The sequence below is a fragment of the Mus caroli genome, chromosome 16, assembly GCF_900094665.2.
Source record: "Mus caroli chromosome 16, CAROLI_EIJ_v1.1, whole genome shotgun sequence".
NCBI classification, from domain to species: domain Eukaryota; kingdom Metazoa; phylum Chordata; class Mammalia; order Rodentia; family Muridae; genus Mus; species Mus caroli.
In genome coordinates, this window is record NC_034585.1 from 35,475,585 (window position 1) to 35,501,735 (window position 26,151).

The 26,151-nt window shown below is 44.8% G+C and overlaps 1 protein-coding gene across 2 annotated transcripts in view; it reads right to left on the minus strand.

Annotated features, from left to right (window-relative positions):
* The window catches only part of Pla1a (phospholipase A1 member A), a 34,827-nt gene that overhangs the window by 7,616 nt on the left and 1,060 nt on the right, over nt 1-26,151 (minus strand). Inside the window, exons 2-9 of one of the 2 annotated variants that reach the window (XM_029470746.1) lie at nt 25,453-25,575; nt 10,480-10,681; nt 8,553-8,730; nt 8,008-8,116; nt 7,188-7,289; nt 4,722-4,811; nt 2,460-2,627; nt 440-529 (exon numbers count right to left, since the gene is read on the minus strand). In XM_029470746.1, the coding sequence (XP_029326606.1) occupies nt 440-529; nt 2,460-2,627; nt 4,722-4,811; nt 7,188-7,289; nt 8,008-8,116; nt 8,553-8,730; nt 10,480-10,681; nt 25,453-25,516 (1,003 nt within the window). In that variant the 5' untranslated portion in view covers nt 25,517-25,575. The remainder of the gene's footprint in view (nt 1-439; nt 530-2,459; nt 2,628-4,721; nt 4,812-7,187; nt 7,290-8,007; nt 8,117-8,552; nt 8,731-10,479; nt 10,682-25,452; nt 25,576-26,151) is intronic. The other variant, XM_021184747.2, reaches the window with a different exon arrangement.

Sequence of the window (26,151 nt, forward strand, 5' to 3'; positions counted from 1 at the left end):
CACACACACACACACACACACACACACACACACACACACACACTTTAAGGCAGGGTTTCTCTGTATATCCCTGGATGTTTTGAAACTCACTCTGTAGACCAAGCAAGCCGCAAACTCAGAGATTCACCTGCTTCTGCCTCCTGAGTGCTGGGATTAAAGATGTGCGCCACCAAGTCCAGCTGAGCGCACATTTCAATGGGGAGAGAAAGAAGGGTGAGTATGCCAGCAGAGGGAGGCTCTTGAGCCCCCACTGTAATGGTGCTGCTTCGAGTCACTCTCACTGTTCTGGTTCTGCCTGAGGCTACCTCGCAGGAAATCTCTGCAAACACACCACTCCCTGTCTGGGCTCCCGCACTGGGCTAGATGAATTCCTCACAGGAACCATGAACACCTCCAGCATCCAGCTAGTGCACCGTTAGGTCTTTTCCTCGCTACTCACCACAGTACGGGGCACTGGATGTAGTCAGGAGATAAACCTTCACTTCCTTGGGGAGCGGCTCAATCATGACACCACCTCGTCCCACCAGTCCTGGATATAAAGAAGCAAAGACGGCATCGTTTTCAGAAGTCCATTTCTAGGACCCAGAGTCCTCAGTCAGGTGTGGACCCACCTATGCACCCTATGTTCCACAGATCCTCGACTGCACACAAGCTCTGTCTCATGCTTTGTGATGGGTCCCAAGAGCCAAGCAAAACAACAACAGCAAAACAAAAACAAACAACAAAACAAAACAAAAAGTCCAGTGGAGTGAAAACAGGAAAGTCAGCAGGAAGGACATTCTTCAGATCAATCCACAAATTCACTAGTTCTCATTTTAAATGTGTTGTGTGTTTGTTTGTTTGTTTGTTTGTTTGTTTAGCGGGGGTCTAGGGGGAACCAGGAGAATTTGCATGTGAAAGTCAGAAAGCAAGTCAGAAAGCTCATAGTAGGTAGCCAATTCTCTCATTCTACCAGTTGGATCCTGAGGATGGAACAAATGGTTTTCTGGCTTGGTGGCAAGAGCCTGACTGCTGGACCATTTCTCCTGCCCTCATTTGGCTAATTTTTGGTAGATACCTGTAAGAAACTCGTTTTGTGTCTAGCTTTGTGTCTAACTTGCAAGCCAATTCATATCCCAGTTGCTTCAACAGCACCTATATCCTGTTAGTGGGGCCACAGCGAAGTGTTTGTCCTGAAGACTCAAAGATGACTGCTGGGGAGACTGTGCTCAGAGGTGAAGTCAGAGCTAGGACAAGGACCCTCTGGGTGGAGAACCTTGGCTAACACACTTGGAAGGGTGTGTAGGTATTGTCTGTGAGGTTCAGTGTGAGGAAGAGCAGAAGGAGTGGTTGGGCAGACAGTGGGAAGTAGCTGTTACCAACCACTTGACCCATCACCTCTGAAGGGAAGTCAGACACTTATCTGTGGAAGAGGAGACCATGCCCATGTGTGTTGCCTATCTGCCTTTCCCATTTTGTCAGGCTAATACCATGTCACCGTAGGAGCAATAGCAACCTGCTGTATCCCGAGTGGCATCTAGGGATGGTAGGGAATGCAAAACTGTGGAACCAAAAGAGAGCTTTTTTTTTTTTTTTTTTGCCTGCGGTTTTCTCCCTTCGATACCAGATACCATGGATTCCACAGATGAGTAGAGGCCCAATCCCTCAGCTTCTGTAGAGTCCTTTCTTCAGACTGGCTGCAACCACATAGAGACATACATGACCTGCCCAACAATTAGTCACCTCCCCTATCCCAGATGATGTCATTTGGCCACCATAACCTCCCACTTCTAGAGAGGACGTGCGTGCAGCTCTGGGAAATCCCCCCCAGGCGCACATAGACAGCAAGCGTGCCAGCAGGGAGCATATAAGCTGAGCATATGAGCTGAGCACCTCATGAGTTAGTTTCCTCTTCCCAGATGCATAGACTCTTGACCCTAGGTTAAAGGTGCTCTGACCATGCGATTGTCTAAACAAGACGTGCACCATCACAGCACCCGCTGATGTGCCAACATGATAGGGAAAATCTCACAACCGCCTCCCCACCCCCACCCCCGCCAGATAAAGAGCTACAGGCCATCGATGGCTGCAGAGAAAGAGAGAATCAGTCTTCCCTCAGGATGAGCCCCTTAGAGGTTATCTGATCCCAAGTGGACAGCCTTAAACGTTAAATAAGAGCAGCACTAATGGGCTTGTGCGTGTGTGTGTGTGTGTGTGTGTGTGTGTGTGTGTATGCTTGACAATAATTGTAGAAGAGAAGGAGGAGGCATTGGAGAGGGGAGAGGAAGGGATAAAGATGGTGTAAATATGGCACTCATATTCGAAATGCTAGAAAGATTCAAACGTAAGATTATAAAATTTAAAACTATTTTAAAAAAACAGAGGTGACAAATGGTTCATGCTAGAACTCCCCCAAACTGCCAAGGTTAGCATAAGGAAGCTGAGGGAAGCCGAGGTTAGCCGAGGGAGTGAGGTCTTACCAATCCTCGGACAGGAGAGCAGGAAAGGGTTAAAGCAATCCAGACAGTCTCCTGCGAGGAAGGCCTTGTAGCTGGCACAGGGGAAGGCCATCAGTGGGCAGGTGTTCTCCAGGGCACTGACGTAGAGGTGTACAGCCCTCATGTGATCACAGATCAAGTAATTGTAACCTGAGAGGGGACAAAATGTACATCACAATTGGGGACCAGACCAGCGGAAACTCCCTCGCTGCTGCTTACTCTTAAGTCTTCTGAGTTTTGTACCACAGAGGGCTATGAATAGCCACGCTGTCCCCTGGGCGACACTTTGGAGTATTAACAGACCTGCCTACCTCAATCTCTCTTTCCCTTTTAATTTTCCTGAGCTATGGAAGCTTAGCCTGTCAAGAAAATGGCTTGATTTGAGATTGATTTTTATGTGATCAGAAAAAAAAAAAGGAGCATACAAAATAAGGGGGTACCACCTCTACAGCTGAGAGACTTGTGTCTGGCTTATCTATCTTCTTCACCACCACTAACAAAACAGTTTTCTCACCCAGCAAAGAGACAGTCCAGAGCAGTGGTTCTCAGCCTCCCTAATGCTGCAACCCTTTCAGACAGTTCCTCACGATGTGGTGACCCACCCCCCCAACCATATAATTACTTTTGTTGCTACTTCATAACTGTACTTCATTCACTACCATGATGAACCATAATGTAAATAGCTGTGTTTTGCGATGGTCTTAGGCGACACTCTGAAAGGATTGTTTGACCCTCAAAGGGGTCGCGACCCACAGGTTGAGAACCTCTGTTCACGATTGGTCTTTTAAATCAAGCATGCAGTCAGTACCTCACTAGCCCAATAACTCATCCAAAGAACTTCCCGATTACCCCAATTGATTTGATTGTGCTCATTTATTTTTTTAAAAGTTGCAACCACTCATGTGCATGCAACACACACACACACACACACACACACACACACACACACGTGTGCGCCCGCGCCACAGCCCAATTAAGAGTTAAAAGGTAAGGAGTAAGCCACCTGCAGGGTCTCAGGGTCTTTTGACTTCCCCTGTACAAGACTCTTTCTTGGCCTGCCAGGTAAGGATAAACAGTCCATTCTCTTCTTCCTATGGTCAGGTGTCCCCTACTGCAGAGTTCCTCTTTTAGCATCAACAGGGAACTGGGGCAGCTGGTCTCTGTCCCTGTTTCTCAAACTACATTGTGAAGAAATGAAAAGTATAGGAAGAAAATGCCACTAAGAGTTCCTACAACCATGGAAACCAGACCATTCCTCCTGACCAGGAGTGCAGGAATGCAATTAAAGATTTCTAAAAAGCATATTTGGAAAAACCAGTAAATCAGGCAGAAAAAAAAGTCAAAAGAATTCTTAAAATGGGGCCAGGTGTGATGGTGCACAGCTGGAATCCCAGTACTCAGGAGGCTGAGGCAGGAGGAGAGTTCAGAGTTTGAGGTCAGCGTGGGCTACAGCATGAGATATTGCCTTAGAAGCAAACAAAACAAAAATCCTTAAAATACTAAGAATTTGATAAAACAAGAGAATTCTACAAATGCCCAGAAATCAACATTTAATATTTCTAAATGAAATGCCAATATAGTCATTTTAGTCATAAAAAGACTAGAAGGATGAGCAATCATTGGCGCTTAGCTTTAGACAGATCTAGTATTATTTAAAACAGATAGTAACTACTTGTTATTTACGTATTAAGTATTTAAGTTCATTTATAATTTAAAATATGTGTTAAATCTTTCAAAAAGAGAATTCTAGAGGAATGTATTTAGGAGAGAACTCGTTAAAAATATCTTTCCAATAGTTTTGGAAGCGGGTATAGCATTATATGCCTTCAATGCCAGCCCTCAGGAGGCAGAGGCAGACTGTAAGCTCTATAAGCTTTATAAGACGTTGGATGAAGCAACCTTTGGCCAGGCAGCTCTGTGGTCTGATGGCTTGCTTCTGCCACCGCTACATTCTGAAGAGAACGCAGCTCCCGTAAGCCTTGCCACAGATCATGCCTCACGACTCAGTGGGGGTTATTGGCCTGACACAGACTGGGATGATGGCACAAACATGAGTTAGACTTCCAGCATCAGAGAACTCTCTGGCACTCATGGGCCCCAAAGATAACAAGTATGTGCTAAGACCCTGTAAAACATAGAAGGGCATGCATCATCAGGACGACCCTGTGTGGCCCACACTGGCTGAGATGTGGGTAATCTCATTTTATAGAGCAGGGATATACTAACTCCCCCTGACTTGCTGACCTGCGTGAAAGAAGGTGGGGCATCCAGGCTGGTCTTGGCCTCCGTTGACAAAGTAGTCCACATGTCCGACAGGAATCCGGATACCCAAATCTGAAAGAGGCAGAGCCCTGTTAACCTCTTCAGAAATATACTTCCCCAGTCCCACATCAGAGTGGTTGGGAGTCGGTGTCCTTGTTCCAAACGGAGGGCTGGGAAGCCACACAAGGCAAACCACACTGAGAAGAAGCACACTAGGAGCAGTTTATAGGATACTCGGACTTGACCGATAAAATAAAGTAATTCTTCCTTTTCTGTTACACTTGAACCGTGTGGTTCTCGTTCCTGTTCCTAGAACATGTCAGGCACTCACCCACATCCAGGCCTTACTTTGTCCATCTTCTCTAGCCAGAATCTTCTAGATCCTGCCAAGGCTGATCCATTCTCCTCCACTGAGACCTGACTACTATACAGATGCTCGCCAATAACCCTTTTGAAGCAACCTCCTCTGAAGTGACCCTCTATCAATATGCTTTCTTACACAAAGTGTGATAGTCACACATATGTGATAATAACAATCTGTAATCTGGCCTGTTTCCTTGAATGAAGCCTTTGGCATTTCTCTGTTTTTTGTCTGTCTGTTTAGTTGGGTTTTTTTGTTTTGTTTTGTTTTGTTTTCTGGTGGATCTCTGACACCCACTACAACACATCTGACTCACAATGAGTGACTAATAAATCGTTACTGAATGAACAAATAAACAGATGCCTACCTACATATTCCTGCTCATTGCTGAGTTCTCAGGCCTGGCTTCCTAGCTCAGTGAAGATCAATCAGATAAGCAGAATCATTAGTTTGTCTCATTAAAGAAGCAACTCCAACTTCAAAAAGCCCAGGGGGCCAATGTCAGGTAACGATGAATCAAACATGACATAGATTTGTTGGAGATGGGAGAGTTCTACTTCATTTTTAAAATTGGTTTTGTAAGGAAAACGATGGTTCTTTTTTTTTTAAATCACAATGAAATACACATAGCAAAAGTTACCATCTTAATCTTTAAGAAGACAACTAGTGCCTTTAAGTGTCATTACTGATCGTCTACATTTATAGTGAGAAGTCATTGTCCCACCTTTATTGCCTAAATATTGCTATCCTGAACTAAAGCTGTATATTAGGCACCAACTCCTCGTTTCTCCTCCCTCATTCTCCGTTAACCACAGTTGTGTTTCTGTCTCCGTAGATGTGATTCTTAAGTAAAGGACCCACCTTACTCATGAGCAAGACAAACTGTTGAAGCACAGCCAGGCTTGTGGGACCTTGGTATGTATCTATGCAGTGACGGTGGGGACAGGGGTTGGACAATACCACTGCGTGGGCTTTGTCTTAGTCAGGGTTTCTATTCCTGCACAAACATCATGACCAAGAAGCAGTTGGGGAAGTGCCTCCATGAGATCCAGCTGTGGGGCATTTTCTCAGTTAGTGATCAAGGGGGGAGGTCCCCTTGTGGGTGGTACCATCTCTGGGCTGGTAGTCTTGGGTTCTATAAGAAAGCAAGCTGAGCAAGCCAGTAAGTAACACCCCTCCATGGCCTCTGCATTAGCTCCTGCTTCCTGACCTGCTTGAGTTCCAGTCCTGACATCCTTTGGTGATCAACAGTAATGTGGAAAGTGTAAGCTGAATAAACCCTTTCCTTCCCCAACTGCTTCTTGGTCATGATGTTTGTGCAGGAATAGAAACCCTGACTAAGACAGGATTCTTCCAGTTGCATGCCTTGTGAGCTTTGGATGCTAGAAGAATGCTTTAGACCTACAGGGCTGAGCCACAGGTATCTCTCTCCCTTGAAATATAAGCCCTTTTGGTCTAGAGCAGATATTGTTTCTCTTGTTGCATTAACACTGAGCCCAGTGCCTGGTACACACTACGGGGACATTTTATTTCCAGTAGACATAAGGATGATTGCCCACCTCCTTTCCCAGATGGTCAGAAAGACAAGGTAGAGTGAAAATTAAAGTGACCTATCCTGTGTGGGTCACTATTGGAAGGGAGATTCTCTCTCTTGACCTAGGCTTGTCCCCTGGGAAAAAGGAAAGTCCAGACTGGCCTGTGTGCCCAGGAGTGGAATGTCCCCGTCTCCATCCTCAGGGGACAGGTGCACACAAACTAAAAAAGCAGCATGATTTCCCCATATGTTATGCAGACAGCAACACCCCTCAGCACAAGGTTTGGTGTTGAATCGGAAAGATTACCAAACTGTTTTGGTTCATGAGTGAGAGTCCTTCTGCCCACTGGTAGATTAAAATAAAACTACTAGTCTCAGTAGTGGTCACAGTAACGATAATAGCCAAAGAATGATCTCAGAGCTGGAAGAGACTTTCAAAATCATTCTGATACATTCTCTACTGTATAGCAGAAGCTCTGCCAGGAGCAGGGGCTAGCATCATAGCCTTCACCTATGTGCCCTCCCTCATCCCAGACACATCACCCCAGCTCACTGTCTGTGTCTGTGTGGATGGCTTCTACAAACAGGGCGTCTCCAGCATCCAAGCGTTCCTCCAGGCTGGCTCTGGTGTACTCTGGTCCAGCAGGATCCAGACCTGTAAGAACAGACTACTCTTGGGATCCTCGTCCCTCTCAACTCCCAGAAACACCAAGGACACACACTGTGCCTTCCCCAGCAATCCCTCCAGTTCAGCTCAGAGCATCATCTAACCAGGACCAGGACCAGGGTTGGAAGAACCAGCCCAGAATCACTTTAATCCAGGAAACCTCATGGTCTATTGCCCATTGTGGTACTCTCTCAATGGCTCAGTTTTCTGTTTCTAAAATGAACGTAACAATACCATCGATTTGGAAAAAACAATGATAATAGGTGTCACCCCAGAGGGCCTCTCGGGAGGAGTCTGTGAGGCATGATTCTAACTTGTCCAACTGAAGAACTAAGAGTGTAGGGTAACCTATAACAGGTTACCAGGCAACCCCCACCCTTACTGACTGAGACAGAAGACTGAAACATAACCCCTGTCTTTGCAGCTATTTAACACACTGGGGGTGATTTCCACACCAAATCCCAATCACAGCTCATTATAGTATAAATGTGTGTCCTGAGGTTTGGAAACAAATACACGGGCTCTTATCTCGACACTGGAGATGGCAGAGGAATGACACTATTTTATGCAAACAAGGGATCATTTTATGACTCGGTCATAAGGATGTGGGCTCACCATCCCATCTGCACACATCAGATGAGTCTCTGGAGCAATATCTCTCTGTCTCTAATCACTGAGAGGAAACATAGAGAGGTATCTTTTTTACCTGTGATCTGTCCCAACTGGCCTTTGTAGAAATGTCCCACCATGCCTCCAACATGAGCCCCCAGACTGACACCAATGATGTGGATTGAGGACTCTGACACGCCCAGCTCCTAGAATAGACAATAGATTCCACTAGGGTCACAGTGGCTTTCTTGAGACTTCTAAAAACCAAAGGCCTCGGGCACTGCACACCTACCCACATGCTTCAGATCAAGGGCAGGCCTCCCATCCATCACTGTTTTTCTTTTTGAGCTCTGCAACTTTTTGAGCTCTACCCACCCCCTCCCAGTTCCCTTACTTCAGATTATTCTATGATTACATCATTCCTTAGGAGGGATTACTAAATTATGCACAGTCAACATTCCTTATTTTTGTGCAATACCATGTCTTACTGTGGCTTGGGGGCCCCGCGGAGGCTCAGTGCCTCTTAGCACCCTAAGAATCTGGCTCTGCTTGTGCCCTAGATCCCAAGGGCAAATCTTTTTATGTCAGGCTGCCCTTTTCTGTACACATGGCCAAAACAAACCCAAACCTTCCAGAACCTACCAAAAGTTTGCTGAGGAAACGGGAGATCTCCAGGCTCAGCTTGACCACATTCTCCACTGCTGAGTAGTACACGCCCGTAGAACCATAAACCCAGTCCACTGCGATCACATTAGCATCCGCTGTCCGCAGGACAGCGCTGATAAACTTGTCGATCCAAGAAGGCTTTGTTCCTAACGCCCTATTCATGAATCAAAACACAGGGGAGAAAAATGACTTGCCAAACTGATAGCAATTGATAGAAACCTCACTTAGTCCCTAAGCCGGAGAAGTCAAAACTAAGGGCAGCCAGTCATACAGTGCCTTGAGAAGAGAGATAAACATCCTTCTAGATGTGGAACCAGCACACGTGGAGCTTTCCAGCATCCACACATGTACATGATCCGAAAGGGCCTCTCGTTGCATGTACAACTCACAACACAGCAGATTCCAGCCACACCTACCTTCACTCTGCCGCTTCGTGCAAAGCTCTGCAGACTGTCTGCATGCCCCGTCTCTATGCTGTTTGAGAGAGAACTCTGTTCCTTAGAGTTAAAAATGCACGGCCTTCATTCTCATTTTAAAGTATAGGTTCTGCCCTTGAGGTTTTTCTTCATATGCCCTTTCATTCATTCACAACACAGTTTACCGAGTACCTCTGGGCCGAAGGGGTAGGCTGGGTGATTTCCAAGATGTAAAGTCCTTCTAGAGACTACGGTATGATACTTTTCTAGAAAGATAATGATGGAAAATTTCCAGAAAGCTTTCTTAACAGAGTGGAAAGACTTTCTAGCACCCTGTTGTGGGACAGTGCGAGCATGCTAACAAGGAGACAGGAGTACAGACTGGGCATCTGCTCTGGAAAGTGGTTTAATAGAAGGGCTGCCTGATGAACCCTCTGGCTCCATCAGCTCTCCCTGGGCTGGAGGTACACACTCTGCCTGGGATAGTGGCTGAATATAAGACTTGCTAGAGAAATGTGTTGGGAAAAAGAATAAAGAATGTCAATTAAGGGAACATGTGACTGGGCCTCTGGAGCAGAAAGGGGCCAGATGTGAAGTTGTGGGGGCACCTCTCCAATTGGCACCCCAATTCTATATGCCCTCCAGTCACTCTGGCCCTCTATTCTCAAAAACTTTCTCTATTTTTGGTCTTGTCAGTGGGTTTGGGGGGAAAAAGATGTTTGAAGGAAAGGGTAGTGATTGAGTTGTGGTAGGGCCTGCTGGGCGGTGGTGGCGCACACCTTTAATCCCAGCACTTGGGAGGCAGAGGTAGGCGGATTTCTGAGTTCAAGGCCAGCCTGGTCTACAAAGTGAGTTCCAGGACAGCCAGGGCTATATAGAGAAAGCCTGTCTCAAAAAAACAAAAACAACAACAACAAAAAAAGAGTTGTGGTAGGGTATCAGAAATCACAGAATCACAGAGCTGTCCGGCTCCTGAGAAATGCTAACCTCTGGGTAAGATGGAGGTAGCATCATAAACAAAAATTTCTCAAGTCGTTAAATCATGGGGAAAAAAAAGTGAAGGAAAAAAAGAGGAAATAAAACCCTGGGCAAAAAAGTACCTGTTGTTATCCCCATGTGACTACGTAAAACCTGTGACCTCATTGTCCCAAATGAATCATGCTGTACAGCCACACTCTGGGGATAACAGTATGGTAGGTACAGGTTTTTGCCCAAGAACCTATAAGCCTATTCCTCCACCTTCCGTTTTAATCCAGATATGGAAACTGGAGTGGCTCGTCCAGGGTCATAAAGACAGAGCAGAGGCTTACTCTCTGTGCCAGGAAGAGTGAGAAACGGTGTGTACAGGGTTTCCATGAGGCTCCTTCAAGGACATGAGCAGTGATGGGCAGTAAACCCATGCCTCTTCATCTCCCCGTCATCTCCCCATGCACTATGGTCTCTCTGGGTCTTAGCCGAGAAGATCCTACGGGTTGCTTAGCTCTCACCTGAATCCATGAATAATTACTTTGGTTCCCAGACTGGCGTTGAACTCAGAGCTCCGGATGTCACTGCCTTCTTCTACTAGCTGCCCACAGCTGGGGTCCGAGGGGGTAAAGAGGAGAAACTGCACCTTGAGGTTGGTGCCTCGGAGGAGGTTGGCACTCTGGAAGTCCGTGCACTTGGGTTGGGTGGTAGGGGGTACGTTCCCTGGAGGAAACAACACAAGATAAGAATATTCAGTATGAGGTCAACATCTTTTAGAAGGATGATGTCCTGGAAGGAATAAATGAGCAGGAGCTGTAAGCCTGGGATGTGTTGCAAGTCAGCCAGCTCAGCAATTAATCACTTATTTGTCAAAAGTTGCATCAGTTCTGTAAGCCAAAATCTGTGCTTAATTTTCATGCCTAACAATGAAATACCAGAGAAAAATAGGAATATTGTTCAGATCAAGAAAGTTAAAGACCGTGGTGAAAATGGCTGTTGTGGGGCCGAGTGAAGTTACCCCATATTCTTGTCAACTCGACTGGCCTAGGAGACATGCTTTCTCTGTGTGACTGACTTGAAGGTGTTTTCAGAGAGGCTTAGCTGAGGAGGAAGGAACCAGGCCAAATGTGGGTAACACCATCCCACAGACCAGCATCCCAGACCAACTAATGAGGGGAAACAAGGAAAGCCAGATGAGCACCACTGTTCACCTCGCTCTACTTCCTGACTAGATGCAATGTGACCACAGCCACCATGTGACTGCACCTCATGTCCCACTGCTGTGCCTTCCCATCACAATGCATCGTATCCCTTTTAAGCCCTATTAAGTCCTATTCTCACAGTGATGAGAAAAGTAGCTAAGACAAGCCTCTCCTCCAACGTTGTACACTTCAAAATCCTATTTGCCCATGCCTCAGAATGTGGCCATATTTAACAAGGGACTTTTTACAATGATAGTTAAATTACAATGAGACTTTAACACAGTGTGATTGGTGTCCTTATGAAAGGAGAAATTTTGACAGCAACAGAAGAAAGGTGAGGCAAACTGGCACAAGAAGAAATCAAAGGGAGAAGACTGGACCATGAACCTCAGAAGAAACCTACCCTGTCTGACACTGTGAGAAGTCTTCACAAACCACACCTACTTAAAGCATTTTCCAGTATACTCCTTAGGTAAAATATACTCCAATGTTCCGGATATTTTTAGCCCAAACCAAAGGACTTTTGACAGCGTCAAAGAGAAAAGACACCACCTAAAACTCTTCCCTTCCTCAAGGGAGCACACGGCTCATATCATTTGAGCTTGTATCCCTGAGTCTACCTCAGTGATGACGAGCTGTGCTCCCTAGCTCCCAAAACTTCTCACAGGGACAGACCAGAGTAGGGACAAGATGCATTCTGACCCAACACATGGCACTGTGGCAGTCTCCCAAAATGACTGCCATGAAGCAAAGATCACAGACATGTCTTTATGGAGACCCTTTCTCTAATGATGACAGCACCTTTAGATTCTACCTTGGCTATATGCTATCAGAAGTAACTGTGACATACACACATAGCACAAGTGTGGACCTAGGGTGCCCTGGGGTGTGGAACTATTTTAGTGGAGCTTGGGAACCCGACCATAGAGAATCTTCCACATAGCATCACCATATTGATGAGTCTGAGCCCCAGCCTCTGATGTAGTTCTTCCAGATAGCCTTGTCCTTGACACTCCTGGGACCAAGCCCATTCTCAGTACAGCAACCTTCTTGATCTACACTTTTCTCTCCCACAGTAGATGAGAAAGATGTCTGTCTACTCTACTTCATTTGCCTTTCATTCATTTGCCTTTGCCATTGATTAATATTCTTTTTTTAAACACTCCCTTCCCACATGCCATTTTGTTTTTATTAGTACTGAAGATTGACCCTAGGGTAGTGTGAGTGAAGTAGTCTACCACTGAACTAGAGCCCCAGCCCTAATAATTTTTAAAGATAGGATCTTCTCACAGGATTCTACTTTAACCTCAAACCCATGAGTTTGCTGTGTCTGCTTCCTGAATACTAGGATAAAGATGTGTGTCACTACATTTGGCAGAACTAAATCCTCTCAAATAAGCATAACATGTCCCCTCAGTGAGTGCTGTGGCTTAAGTATAACTTGAGTATGATCCCCTCCAAATCTATTATGTCCCCAATATGGCAGTATTGAGAGGCACAATGGGCCTTTAAGAAATGGAGCACACCCATGTGTGGTAGCACACACATTTAATTCCACCCCTTGGGAAGCAGACAGAGGATTATGATCTTGGGGCCAGACTGGGCTATATAGTAAATTCTGGGCCAGGCTGGACTAAATAATGAAACCCTAGTTCAAGAAACAAAGGACTGGGAAGGTAGCTCAGTGGTGGAGCACTTGTAAAAGGCCTAACTTTTGACTGCTGGACTTGGGGGGAAGGGCACAGGAATCACATGATACCTAATGAGGTTTCATGGATCCTCACTGGACATGTACCCCAGAATTACAATGAGCTGACTGTAGGACCTCAGACTCTTTCTTTAACTCTTTCTATACATGGCCTAATAATGACATAATTTTTCCCCCCCGAAACAGGGTTTTTCTGTGTAGTCCTGGCTGTCCTGGAACTCACTCTGTAGACCTGGCTGTCCTCAAACTCAGAGATCCACCTGCCTCTGCCTCCCAAGTGCTGGGATTAAAGGCGTGCACCACCACTGCCCGGCGACATTTTTCTCCAATATATGCATCCATTATAATATCCCATTAAGAAAAGACCAACCCAGCGGGGCTGCTTGGTCTTGGACTTGCACTTCCAAAACCAAAAGAACTTGAACCAAATAACACTCTTCTTTTAAAGTTCTTTGTTTCAGGTATTTTGTAGTATAAATATAAAACTGACTAACACAGAAAAGCCCCCAAACCACCAAAGGATCAATATCACTCAGACAGCATTATCTAAATAAATGTCAAAACTAGAAGCTAACAACAAAATGTGAAGTGGAAATTTCTGGTTTATTTGGAGACTCGGTTGTATTACATGATGTTTTTCCTGTCTTATGAGAGGATGTTTTTTGCTGAAACAAACATGTGAGCAGATGTTTTTGCTGAAGCAGACACATGGGAAGATATTTTGCCGAGAACATACATGTGTTTTTCTGAAAGCTGCCTGGAAAAGGGGCATGTGATATTCTATTGGAGCAGATGCTTGAGAGGACACGTGATGTTTGGAAAGGGTTTAATTAATTATGACCCAAAAGACAATGGATGATTCTGTCATTGGTTCACCTTGCCATTTTTTGCTGGTCTATAGGCTTTGCAGATGGTGCTGTGGCATTGGTTTGCCGTCCCTTCTTCATTAATCATCATTTGTCATGACTTCGTGTAGAGAAACTCACCAAAGAACTTCTGGTGATGTTCTGGCGACTTCTTGTCGCGTCCACACTCAATCCAATTGGAACTGCCATTGCTGATTCATGAATGGTGTTTGCAAGTAGATTGGGCTACTGCTGCTGATTCATGTGAACTGAACTGATGATATCCTGACTATGAAGACTGGAATAGCCCCAAAGAACTATTTCTAGACAGGTCTACAGCCTCATTTGCCCTATAAACCTTTTTTTCCCATTATCTCTGGTGAATGATGGACTAGAAAGAAGGTTAAAGCATTTAAGAACACTTATTAAAGTAGGTTTTGAAAAATATAAGCCTACAAAAATGTATTGAGCCGGGTGTGGTGGCGCACGCCTTTAATCCCAGCACTCGGGAGGCAGAGGCAGGCGGATTTCTGAGTTCGAGGCCAGCCTGGTCTACAAAGTGAGTTCCAGGACAGCCAGGACTATACAGAGAAACCCTGTCTCGCAAAAACCAAAAAACCAAAAAAACAAAAAAAAAAAACAAAAATGTATTTAAAAATATAAAGACTCTCTTAAGCTATGTGCTTCTTAAACAATAATCACAGTGGAAGGTGAAGAATATAAAGAACTAAATGATGTTAAGATTCATATAGAGTAGCTAAGACACTGCAGCATTTACAGGGTCAATGTGACTTACTGGGAGGCCATTAGACCAAGGCAACTTGAGTTCCCTAGTTAACATATGGGAACTCAATACAGCAAGTGTAAAACTGGAAACAAAACTTAAGCTTGACCAGCCAGGAGCAGCACCTTCACTTCTGACTACGGACTTTAAGCCCATTTTAACTAATCAAATAGCTTCTTTGCACTATTTGTCTTTCAAAACATTTATTTTAAGGCAAGGGTGGAGGTGGAGAGATGGCTCAGTGGTTAAGAGCACTGCCTGTGCTTCCAGAGGTCCTGAGTTCAACTCCCAGCATCCACATGGTGGCTTTGGACCATCTGTAATGAGATCCAATGCCCTCTTCTGGTGTGTTTTAAGGCAAAGGTGGTGGTATACATCTTTATGCACATCACTTGGGAAACAGAGGCAGGCAGATTTCTGTGAGTTGATGACCAGCCTGGTCTACAAAGGGAGTTTTAGGACACCTAGAGGTATACAGTGAGACACTGCCTATAGGAATGGGTTGGGGTGCATAGTCTTAAGTGTAACAATTAAGGGAAAAAGAAAAAATGTTTGCTTAGGTAAGATAGTCCTTTTAGGAAAGAATAACACAGCCACTCCAGATATAGCAAAAGATACAGGAAGGTAATAGTTGAAATGAAAGAATTGGGAAGATTCTTGCGGGATATCCTCAGCAACTCAGGCATTGCAGTGTTTAGGCCAAATGTCTTACACCCCTTTCATTCTTCACATACGAGTGGTAACCAAACCCTGCTGGCTCTGTCATCAGAATTGCATATTCAGAATTCAAGCATCCCACCTTCTTAGTCACTACTTAGGACTGAGCCATGGCCATTTCTCAAGATGACTGCCATAGATCCGTTGTCACTGCTTTTCTGGCCTACACTACATTTGGTCTGATTGCTGCACCGTAGCCAAGATCATCCCTGGGTAAACTTGGTCAGGTCATGGTATTCCACAACAAAGCCTCTGGTATTTTATTCAGAATAGGAGCTGATATCTTTGGAATGGACTACAGGGCCCTCAAGGGTTTTGTCTGCCCTCTTTAGAGCCCTTCCTCATTGGGGACACAGAAGTCTTTGTGCTCACAGACATACACTAAGGCAGTGGCTCTCAACCTGTGGGCTGTCTCCCTTTCACAGGGGTCCCCTAAAAGCCTGGGAAAACACAGATATTTATTATGATTCATAAAAGTAGCAAAAAACAGTTATGATGTAACAACAGAAATAATTTTCTGATGGGGGTGTCACAACAACATGAGGAACTGTTGGGGTTCCAGTATTAGGAAGGGTTGAGAACCACTGCACTGAGGGAACTTGGACTGTTAACACAATGGTTGTTCCTTCAAGGGAGGGCACACAAAACCTGGTTTTCTCCCCGAAGCATGGAGCAGATGTGCTTTCTAGCCTGGTGGCTTTTGTGCAGTCTGGTGTAGCTGGAGACTTTCTGGCAGCAGACCTTCCTCCAGACCCATTCTCATAAACTTGGAGTTTTTTCCCCAAGTCATTCAATAGCATCTGTCTGTATGGGAGGTACTTTAGGAAGAGATTTAATGTAGTCACATCTGGTCTGATCTATATGCATTTTACTTTATTCCTCAAAGAGATTTAGGTTTGCTTTGTTCTGGGTGTGGGATTGAGCTAACCACAAGATTAGTTTTCGCCAGATGTTTAAATATACCTAAAATAAATCAGTCATGGTTAGACTCACTGGCTACTACATTGTGTTGTGCCGAACTGCCTTGTCTTCTGAGACTTGTTTCTCAGCTGCCACTGAAAGACACCGGAATCCCTGCAACTGGCACCCAATGCATAGGACTTGTTCCTAGGAGAAGGAACATAAGAAGTTTGCTTCTTTAAATAGAAGCAGAGGATAGGAGATTGGTCCTCTTGCCCATGGAGTCACAGCCCTGAGTGAGAGACTGAAATCGTGTGGATTCTTCTCAGTCCTCTGAGACAGAGCATTTTATACAGTCATTGAGATATCTGTTAAGATTCAAGGGGGCAAAAATATTTACAGTAACATCTTCATGACTTTGTACAAACGACTGCAAAATTCAGTCCTCTGTTGCCCGAATAAGAAACCATTGATGTTGACAAATGTGAAACACATAGGAGCTAATATAAAAAAGGAAACATCAAAAAACAAAACAAAACAAAACAGCCGGGTGTGGTGGCGCACGCCTTTAATCCCAGCACTCGGGAGGCAGAGGCAGGTGGATTTCTNAGTTTGAGGCCAGCCTGGTCTACAAAGTGAGTTCCAGGACAGTCAGGGCTATACAGAGAAACCCTGTCTCAAAAAACCAAAAAAAAAAAAAAAAAAGGAAACATCACCGTGAAAAGGGGGATAAAATCCCTGTCATTATTTTGCCATCTGGACTAAAGTCATGTATTGCCTATAGCACCTTCAGCAGGACTACAATGTGGAGAACCTTCTGGGCACATCTACGCAGGGAATTGTGGTTCCGTGTTTGACCCCACCACTGGGGTGTGCAAATGCCACCAGGCAGGCCAAGTTTGGAGTGCTAAACTGAATTTACCCTGTGCTACCATCCGGTACTGGGATTAAGGGAAGCGCCTATACACCACCACTCAGAGGGTGGGAAAATGCAGCCTAAGATGTGGGAGGCCAAAGCTGGGGTTCCCTGACTCCCAGGCATCCAGTCACAGCTGGAAACCACACAGAGGAAGCGGAAGCGGGAACAGAGGGTCACGAGGGTTCTCAGATGCCTGGACATCCAGATGCAGTTGGAAGTCACAGAGGAGCTGAGAACAGAGGAAGGAGGCCCACAGGCTGAGAAGGAGCAGGGGGGGGGGGGGGGGGATGGGGAGTCTGGGAGCACAGAAGGGCCTTCTGCAGGAGACTTAGCCGACCGTGCGGCTCTGTAGAGGAAGCCTATCTCCATGCTCCCTGTGGCAGTTCTTGATGAAAGAGACAGTCCTTGGTCCCAAACTGTTTATTGATTGTTCATGGTGGAAAATGGGTGTGCACCACCTTCTCAGGATGGACTAGTGATTAAATACCTTTTGCAGGGAGGAATGTCTGGGAAGGGAAGCTTATTGGCCTCAGGGCCTCTAGGTACCTCATTAGTATGGAGAACTTCGTTCTGATTTATGTGACCATAGGTCATGTACCTATGTAGGGAGTGTGGTCACATGACAGGGGCTTGGTCAGGAGCAGGTCCTCTCAGAGGTTCCCTCTCAGAGGTTCTGGGGCTTCCAACCCACTCAACCTCACCAAGTTTCCTGGCATGGTTCACTGCTCCACAGGGAACTACTGTTCCTACATTCAAGGAGACCAATTTAGGCATTTGGCACTTGCTTTAAACATCCCAGATTTATAGTCATGTACAGCAAATATTCATTCCTGTCAATCAGATTTAGAAATTCTATCCATGCTCCCTCGCTTTAAGAGACTCCTCCAGGAAAATTAGGGACAAAATCAGCAGGTAAACAATTGGACAGAATGCCCAATCTCGACAGCTCTTAAAATGCCTGCGACGTTAAACCCCCAAAACGCAAATGTGCATCAACATAGCCCATTTGCTTTTGAGTTCTTAAGGAATTTCAGAACATCTTTTTCTGCCAATGGCATGCATGCTCCATTTACTGATATAATATGGAAAATTTTAAGTAGGGATATTGTTGCTCCTTGGGGCTATAAACAAATATGTAAAGCTTCCTTACTCCCAGGACAATAGTTGATGTGGAAATCAAAATATTCTGACAAATGTGATGATCAGGCAGAAAGAATCTGCAGCAATAACATCCCTTGTAATTCTTCGTGCTTCATGGAGTAGGCTACAGAGTGATGCTCTCATACAGAAGAACGGATTGGCTCAGTATCGTGAGCCTGGAGAACTACTCTTGATCATGGAGTAACTGTGGATGCTCTGGACACTTTAAAACAGAAAGTCAACAAGCTTTGGCCTGTGTTTCTTGCTCTCATTAAGAGAGCAGTGCTACCGGGTGGTGAAGGCGCACGCCTTTAATCCTAGCACTTGGGAGGCAGAGGCAGATAGATTTCTGAGTACGAGGCCAGCCTGATCTACAAAGTGAGTTCCAGGACAGGCAGGGCTACATAGATAAACCCTGTCTTGGAGAGAGAGAGAGAGAGAGAGAGAGAGAGAGAAGTGCAACAGAAAGTAGCTCATGGGGAAGCTGAAGATATCTTGATCAGGCAGCTCGTGGTTGATAACAAAGAGGGTAGATAGCTTGAGTGACCCACAGTGATTTCTCTGCCTGGGTGTCAGCCACTCAACATATTGGCAGCTCTCATCTCATGCTGCAGAAGTTATTCAAAAAACTTTTCAAAGGAGACCTGGCTTTGAAAGCAATTGTAAAGGACCTTGGAAAAGTGAATGCAAAAAAAAAAAAAAATCTAATAATCTGGTTCTTTGCCTTTGTCCATGATATAAAAAGGGGAAATGTTGAGCTAAGAAATGTTCAGTTAAATTTGACAAGGATGATAAGTAAGTCTTTAAACTTCCAAGGGATGCAATGGCCAGGCTCAGAATCAAGAGAGAAAGTGACCCAGACAACAAAAAATAAACCAGATTCAAATCCATCCAATGATTTGGGAAGAACAGGATTTACTGAAATGGGATTCAATTCCTCTATGAATAAAATGGTTATCAGGAGGTGGATGTCCTGTATTGACCTTATACATGGACAACTCCCTTTTTGAGGTTTTCTTGACCCTGGACCAGATGATTCCATTATTAGCCAAGAACAACAATCTCCACCCTGGCCAATGCCTAGAGGCCCACATTTACAAGTTGTTGGAAGCCAATAGGATTCTTTAAAAAGTACTAATGTGTTAAATTGAACTGACAAAGATTCTTCTTTGGCACTGTGTAGCCCTATCTTGTCTCATCCATACATTTTGCGGAGAAGAAATCAATTACAACAAATGCAGGCGGCATTTCTACAGCAACGAATGAGTCACCTGAGAATTTACTAGAAGAAAGTATTACCCCCCCTCCATCTACAGAGCCTTCAACCCTGCCCACACACCCTGTACACATACAAAACAACAGTGACAGTAATAATAAAACCATGCTTTTAAACCCCCTATATCCTGGACTAACCTCTCTCTGACAGTGATGTGATCTTTGATCCTTTTCAGTTTCAATTTCCAGTTAGGGTTTTTTTTTTTTTTTTTTTTTTTTCTGCCTACATTCTTGTCATCGTGCCTATTTTTACTTTGTAACATTTTTTATTTTCATTTTTTTTATCCTTTGTATTTTCAATTTTCCAATTAGGTTTTTTTTTCCCCTGTATACATTCTTGTTGTTATGTCCATTTTTACTTTGTAATATTTTCTTTTTTCACCCTTGGTTTTAGCAGTATATTTATTTTAAGATCTATAGAAAGAATGTTTTTTTTTTATAAAGTTTGTCTCATCTGCAAATGAAAAGTGTAAGCGTGGGAAGAAAAATGAACCAATACTGCATATCTACCACTGTGTTTAAAATGCAAATGTGTTGGAGCTGTGTCTGTGTATGTGTGTGTGTCCGTGTGTAGTTTGGAGGTAAAATGAAGTGTGCACTTATTGAGTGAAAACATCTACCTTTGTCCCTTGTATCAACACCCACAGAGAGAGAGAGAGAGAGAGAGAGAGAGAGATACACACAAACACACAACCCACACACTTGAGGCTGTAGCGCTGCAGAACACTTCATGGGTTCTATGTAAATATGTGAAAACCCTGGGTTCAATACACATCACCACCAAAAACAAAAACAAAAACAAAAACCCGAAAACAAACACAAAACAAAACAAAGGGGAGCAGCTCATACTGACCTAGTAGTGGTTCTCTGAAGGAGGAGGATGGCACCAGATGTGGTAGTACAGTGACTTAAAGGACAGAACAGAAGGATCAAAGCAAGTTCAAGGCTAGCCTGATCCACACACATGGCAAATCCCATCCAACCAGGGCTCATAATAAGACCCTGTCTCAAAACACAGTAAGACAACAAGAGGAAAAAATATTATAAAGGTAATTATCAGAACCAAAGAAGTTTGCTTACTCAAATCAAAAAGTCTCAGAGTGAGGAGCAAGAATTAAATAAACCTATAATAGGCATCAATTTGGCAATAACTATGTAATACAATAATCCAGGATATTAGTGAGAAAAGAAATGAGATTTCATATATTGCAGATGGGGTTATAACATGGATAAAGGACGTTGGAGAACAACTTGATGTCAAAGACAGGACCACCAAACCAGGACGCAGTGGTTCCGTTCTCAGAGTTCAGTCTTAAATGTGTCATGTTGCAGCAACATGCATGACAGAAAAACATCTGGGGATGATCTAGTTGTATTTCAGTGGACAGAAATGAAGAAATAGAGAGAGGTGGCCCAGCAGTTAAGAGCACTGACTGCTGTTCCAGAGGTCCTGAGTTCAATTCCCAGCAACCACATGGGGAGGCTCACAACCATCTGTAATGAGATCTGATGCCCTCTTCTGATGTGTCTGAAGACAGCAACAATGGACTTACATATAATAAAAATAAATCTTTTTAAAAAGGATAGAGAAAGAAATAAAGAAATAGTGTGGTTTTTTTTATAATTTAATAATCAGCAATATTTAAATCAAAGAGGATCTGAAGCAAAAAGAAATTTGTGTTTGTTCATTTGCTTGGATGATTAGAAGGCTGGTAAAAGACTGTGGTAATTTTTACTAAATTGTCTTATATCCTTAAGTTATTTTACATGAATTTTATGTAAAAATTTATATATTTTCTAACTTATGTCCTTTTTAGAAAGATTTGGTGTGTGTGTGTGCTTACATGTATGTCTGCGTAACACTTACATGCCTGGAGCCCAAAGAGTCCAGAGAAAGTTGCTATATGCCCTAGAATTGGAGCTATAAGCAGTTGTGAGCCACCACTAGGAGCTGGGAACTCAGCCATGGTCCTTTGCAAGAGCAGCAAGTGCTTGTAACCACTGAGCAATCTGTCCAGCCCCTTCTATTACTTCAAAAGTTAACAATAATTCAAAGGGGGTACCGGAGGTAGTCTATAATCCTCCAGTATAGAAAATGCCTGCTTGTCCTCTTAAACTAAAATTAAAAATCTTAAACTTTTATCTCCATACACCCCCTCCCCAGAGGCAACTTCTGTGCGCATTTTGTTACTTTTTTTTTTGAACTAATTTTTTTATTAGGTATTTTCCTCATTTACATTTCCAATGCTATCCAAAAAGACCCCAATACACTTCCCCCACACTCCCCTATCCACCCACTCCCACATTTTGGCCCTGGCATTCCCCTGTATTGGGACATATAAAGTTTGCAAGTCCTATGGGCCTCTCTTTCCAGTGATGACCGACTAGGCCATCTTTTGATACATATGCAGCTAGAGTCAAGAGCTCTGGGGTACTGGTTAGTTCATATTTTTTTTTTTTTACCTTCAGAGAAGAGCTTAATATGAACGTGCTTAGAGTGCATATATTTATATATTCATTTTGTAGCGGTTTTGTAGTGGAAAATACCTAGAATTTAACCGAAGAGAGGGGAAAAATGTCTATTCTGCAAACGTAAAAGTGCTAGGCCTTGAAGAATATGTCAACCAACTCAGAACTCAAGACTTCGGAGAAAAGAGAACTAAGTGGTTGATGGGAAGAAAGACCTTAGGCGCCATTCCAGGATGCTCTTGTAAGAACTGGAAGGTGGTAGGGAAGCTCCAGCTAGTGGAACCCAAATTCCCTGGCAATGGAGAACTGGACGGCGGGCTTCTTGATTCTGAGGTAGTTTTTCTCTGCGGTGATTAACTCTGACAAAGCTGTTAGGCTTTGGGGACGAAAAATTCCCTTTTAAGCCGACCCGAGAGTTCCCGGCACACGGAAGGCTTTAGGAAGGAAGATTAATAAACCCGGAAGTCAATCATCCAGCCAGAGGCGGTGTCCGACTCTCATTCAGAGGGAAAGGTGTTGACATCCATAGCTATGACCATTCTCTGCCCACGGTGTACCTCTGGGGCCGTGAGAGTTTCTGGATCATATCCTGTGGGTCACTTTCAGTTTTCCTCTTGGGAAAAGAGAGTTCTAGGACTTGTTAAAGGGAACATGGAAAGTAGAGAGGTAACAGATCTGGCAGGTGATAAGGATGGAAGTCAAGTGACATAACTCCTGGGCTTGGAGGAGAGCCACTCTACTCTGTCTTCTTCATTTTCACGTTCACACAGAGCGCCTCAGGTCAGGTACTCACAATAGAAGTTACTTCCAGCGGAATTCCAATCACCTTGCTATACCCAGGCCCGCCCCTGCTCCTGCCCCCCTTGACTTTGGCTAGTGAAGTGTTTCAGGTCCCAAATGGGCTTCGGACTGTTCCAGTCACCACCCTCTAAAGCCCACTGGAATATCTCCTTAGCTAAAGTAAGGAGGTAGGTGTACTTCGTTCCACAGGATGGATGCGTTTCCTCCAAAGCTGACAAAGAGCCAGTTCTCAGGGTGAGTGATTTCAAGAAGGCTCAGGCAACCTTGCTATGTGTGACAAGAGCAAATGAAGTAAAGAGCGAAGACATAATTTCACTCCCACTCCCACAGAGTGAGATCACACTCTGGTGGGAAATGACTAAGACAACGATCATGAGACATTGCGCTATTGCGGGCCCAAAATACTGAGAGTGAGATCCTGATGCTGAAAACGCGCTTGTCCAAGAGAAGAGAAGGGCTTGGTAGATTAGATGGGACTCAGAACAGCCAAGGCAAGGGCACCATCCCTGGACATCAGTTGTGAGAGCCAAGGGCTTGGTTGGGTTGGACAAGCTAGAACCACACGTGGAGTGAGGGTTTAATGAATCTAGCCTGATTATTGATGCAATCGAAAATGAGAATATCCCACCCTCATCCCAGATGCCCTACTGCACACAAAAGCATCCTGTCTGTTTAGAAGCTATGAAAGGGTCATTATCCCAAGACCATCCATCTTTCTTTTGGGTTAAGACAAATGATTAATTTAGGCTAGATTAAACCAAAGGTCTCACACATACTAGGCAAGAACTAATAACCACAGAAAGGACTTCACACACAGGGCCAGAATATGTATTTTACATAAATAAAAATATTTTACACATATGAAATGTTTGTGATTGGCTCACACTACATTTTTGAGCTATGTTTTTTTTTTTTTTTATAATCAGAATCGGGTTTCATGCCTCATTGCAGTTTAAATCTTAAAAATGGTGGCTTTCACTTTATTTGGCTGTTCATTTTTTTGTGGCATATCGGCTGGTGGGGGATATTTATAAGCTATAGGAAGGATGACATAGACTTAAATATTGGCTGCCCTTCCATCATTTTGCTTTAAGGACACTGCAGACTGGGAGAAAGGTAGAGATTCCCACCATAGCTGTCTGGAAAGTGGGCTCCTTCCAGACATGCAAGAGCGGTATCACCTTCATCTGGCTGTTGAGGGGTGAGTATCTCAGGCCACCCTGGCTGCTTCTCCTCAGCTTTTTCTTTCCCAGCTCAACTTAGGGCTGAGCAGACCCTGAGCTTTCTAACACTCCGATTAAGCCGTCTGCCCTCCATCCCCCATCGAACACAGCTGTGCTCTTAACTGGTCTGTGGGTCACTTTGTCAGCAGTAACTAATGAGGGCCACCCTAGAGACCCTTTTGGAGGAGATGAAGTGCTCTTTCAGGGCCAGGATCATTTTAATGTCAGGAAATGAAAATGAGGCCCACACCCAGCTGTTTCCTCCTAGGCAACCAAAGCTCCAGGGTCTACGGGGTCAAGGATAAGATGCCAGCCCCAGCTACTCTCAAAAACTCAAACATTTTGCAGATAAAGTAGAAATAACCACAGGAGGTGACAGGAAGCTGGAACATGAGGCCTGTGGGGCTGAGGAATCCTGTAAAGCCATCTGACTCAGAAAACACTCAGGACCACGCGGGCTCAGCTCGTAGGGTGGCTTTGGATTCCTGGTATCCACATGGCTGGGAAAGAAAGCCAACATCCACCCACATCCAAATTGTCCTCTGACTTCAACATGCTCACTGTGATGTGCAGCACACACACACACACACACACATAATCAATCAGTCAATATAATTAAGTGTTTAAAGAAAGAATACACCTGAGACCATCACCTGGGTGTCCATGAAGAGTTGTGCAGGTGCCCAGCCAAGACAGCAAGGTGGGTGACAGAGAGACCATCTTGGTGAAGAGGCACAGTTGGAACCCTCTGTGTTCATGGCCCCTGCTCCTTTGAGTTTTTCCTTTCCTTTGCCTTGAGCGCCCCGTCTCCTCTAACCCCTTCTTCTCTCATCTTCCTCTGGGAGGCCTGAAGGGAACTCTGCTCTTTCCTTTTCTATCTCTCCCTATCCACCAACCTACTGGATTTCCCAAATGGCCCTTTTTTAAAGAGCAGGAAACGTTAGCCCAAAAAACACCGTCATTGTTGACAACAGTACTTAGTTAAGGCAGAAAGGTCAGGGAATAGCTGGGAAATAGAAAACCTTGGGCCTGCAAGGTCTGTCTGAAGAAAGAGGGCAGCAAACAAAGGCAAGCCGATGCGGGAGGGCTCTGGAGACCCTGCTAGCAAGCACTGCCTGCTCTCTTCCTGCACAGGCACCTGGAATCCCACCCACATTTAGAACTGATCAGTCCTTATCGTAACCTCAACCCAATAACCTAACTCAAGGCTTCTGATCTTCTGTCTGTGTCTGGGACTGTGAGCTTGCTGCCAGGCAAGGTTGCAAAGAAAGTGTAGGGACAATTTTCTTCCAGTCTTTCAATTTGGGCCTGGCAGGGAACACCTCCCGCCCCTCAGCAGGGACAGAGCCACTGTGAAGCAAGGGAGGAGCCTGCTGAACCGCCTCTCCCAACAGCACCCGCAGTTCCCCTAGGAGCATCTGGGATATGTCTTATCTTTTTCCTAAAGTGGCTTGTGACAGTTCTTTCCCCCTTTCTCCCATCAACTATTCACTAATAATAAATACAATCACCCGTATATAAGCGACTGTCACAGGTCCGGTTTGTGCACGCACTTCCTGTAGTCCTTGACAGCATCCCAATTTGGTAAGGACAGTCTCCAAGGACAGATAAGGAAAAGTCACTTCCTCAAAGTTCTAAACACAAAGACAGATAGATATACTCAATCCATGTCTGCCAGCTCAGCGTGTACTCCCCCTGTTCATTGCTGCTCACTGGGCAGGGGTGCAGTACCATTCACTAAGCCTGTCCTACATACAGAAACTTGGACTAAATGTACGCAAGAGACTGGAGCCCCAGACCCACCCCTTATAGGAACAAACAACCGAGGGAGACAAAAACCCCACAGGAAGCCGAGGAAAAGCTGCCTAGGGTGTAAGGAGAGAATAGATCTGTGTGATCCGGACTTTGGAACAGGTTTGGAAATGCTGAGCAGGGCAGTGAATTGCTTTGAGGAAAGACCCCTCACAAGAGGCAAAGGCTAGAAATAGCCCTGTCTGAGCAGCTCCTGGTGGGCGTTCAGAAGCTGAGAGATGGGAACCCTCTTAGGGGAGGACAGAAAAGCAGTCTGTTGTTGGGAGGTGGAGACATGAGACCCTTCTGATTGTTCTGCTTGTGTGCAGGCCTGTGAGGTGTGCGTGTGCATACATATGTGAGTGCATGTGTGCGAGTGTGTGTATGTGTGTGTGTGTGTGAGAGAGAGAGAGAGAGAG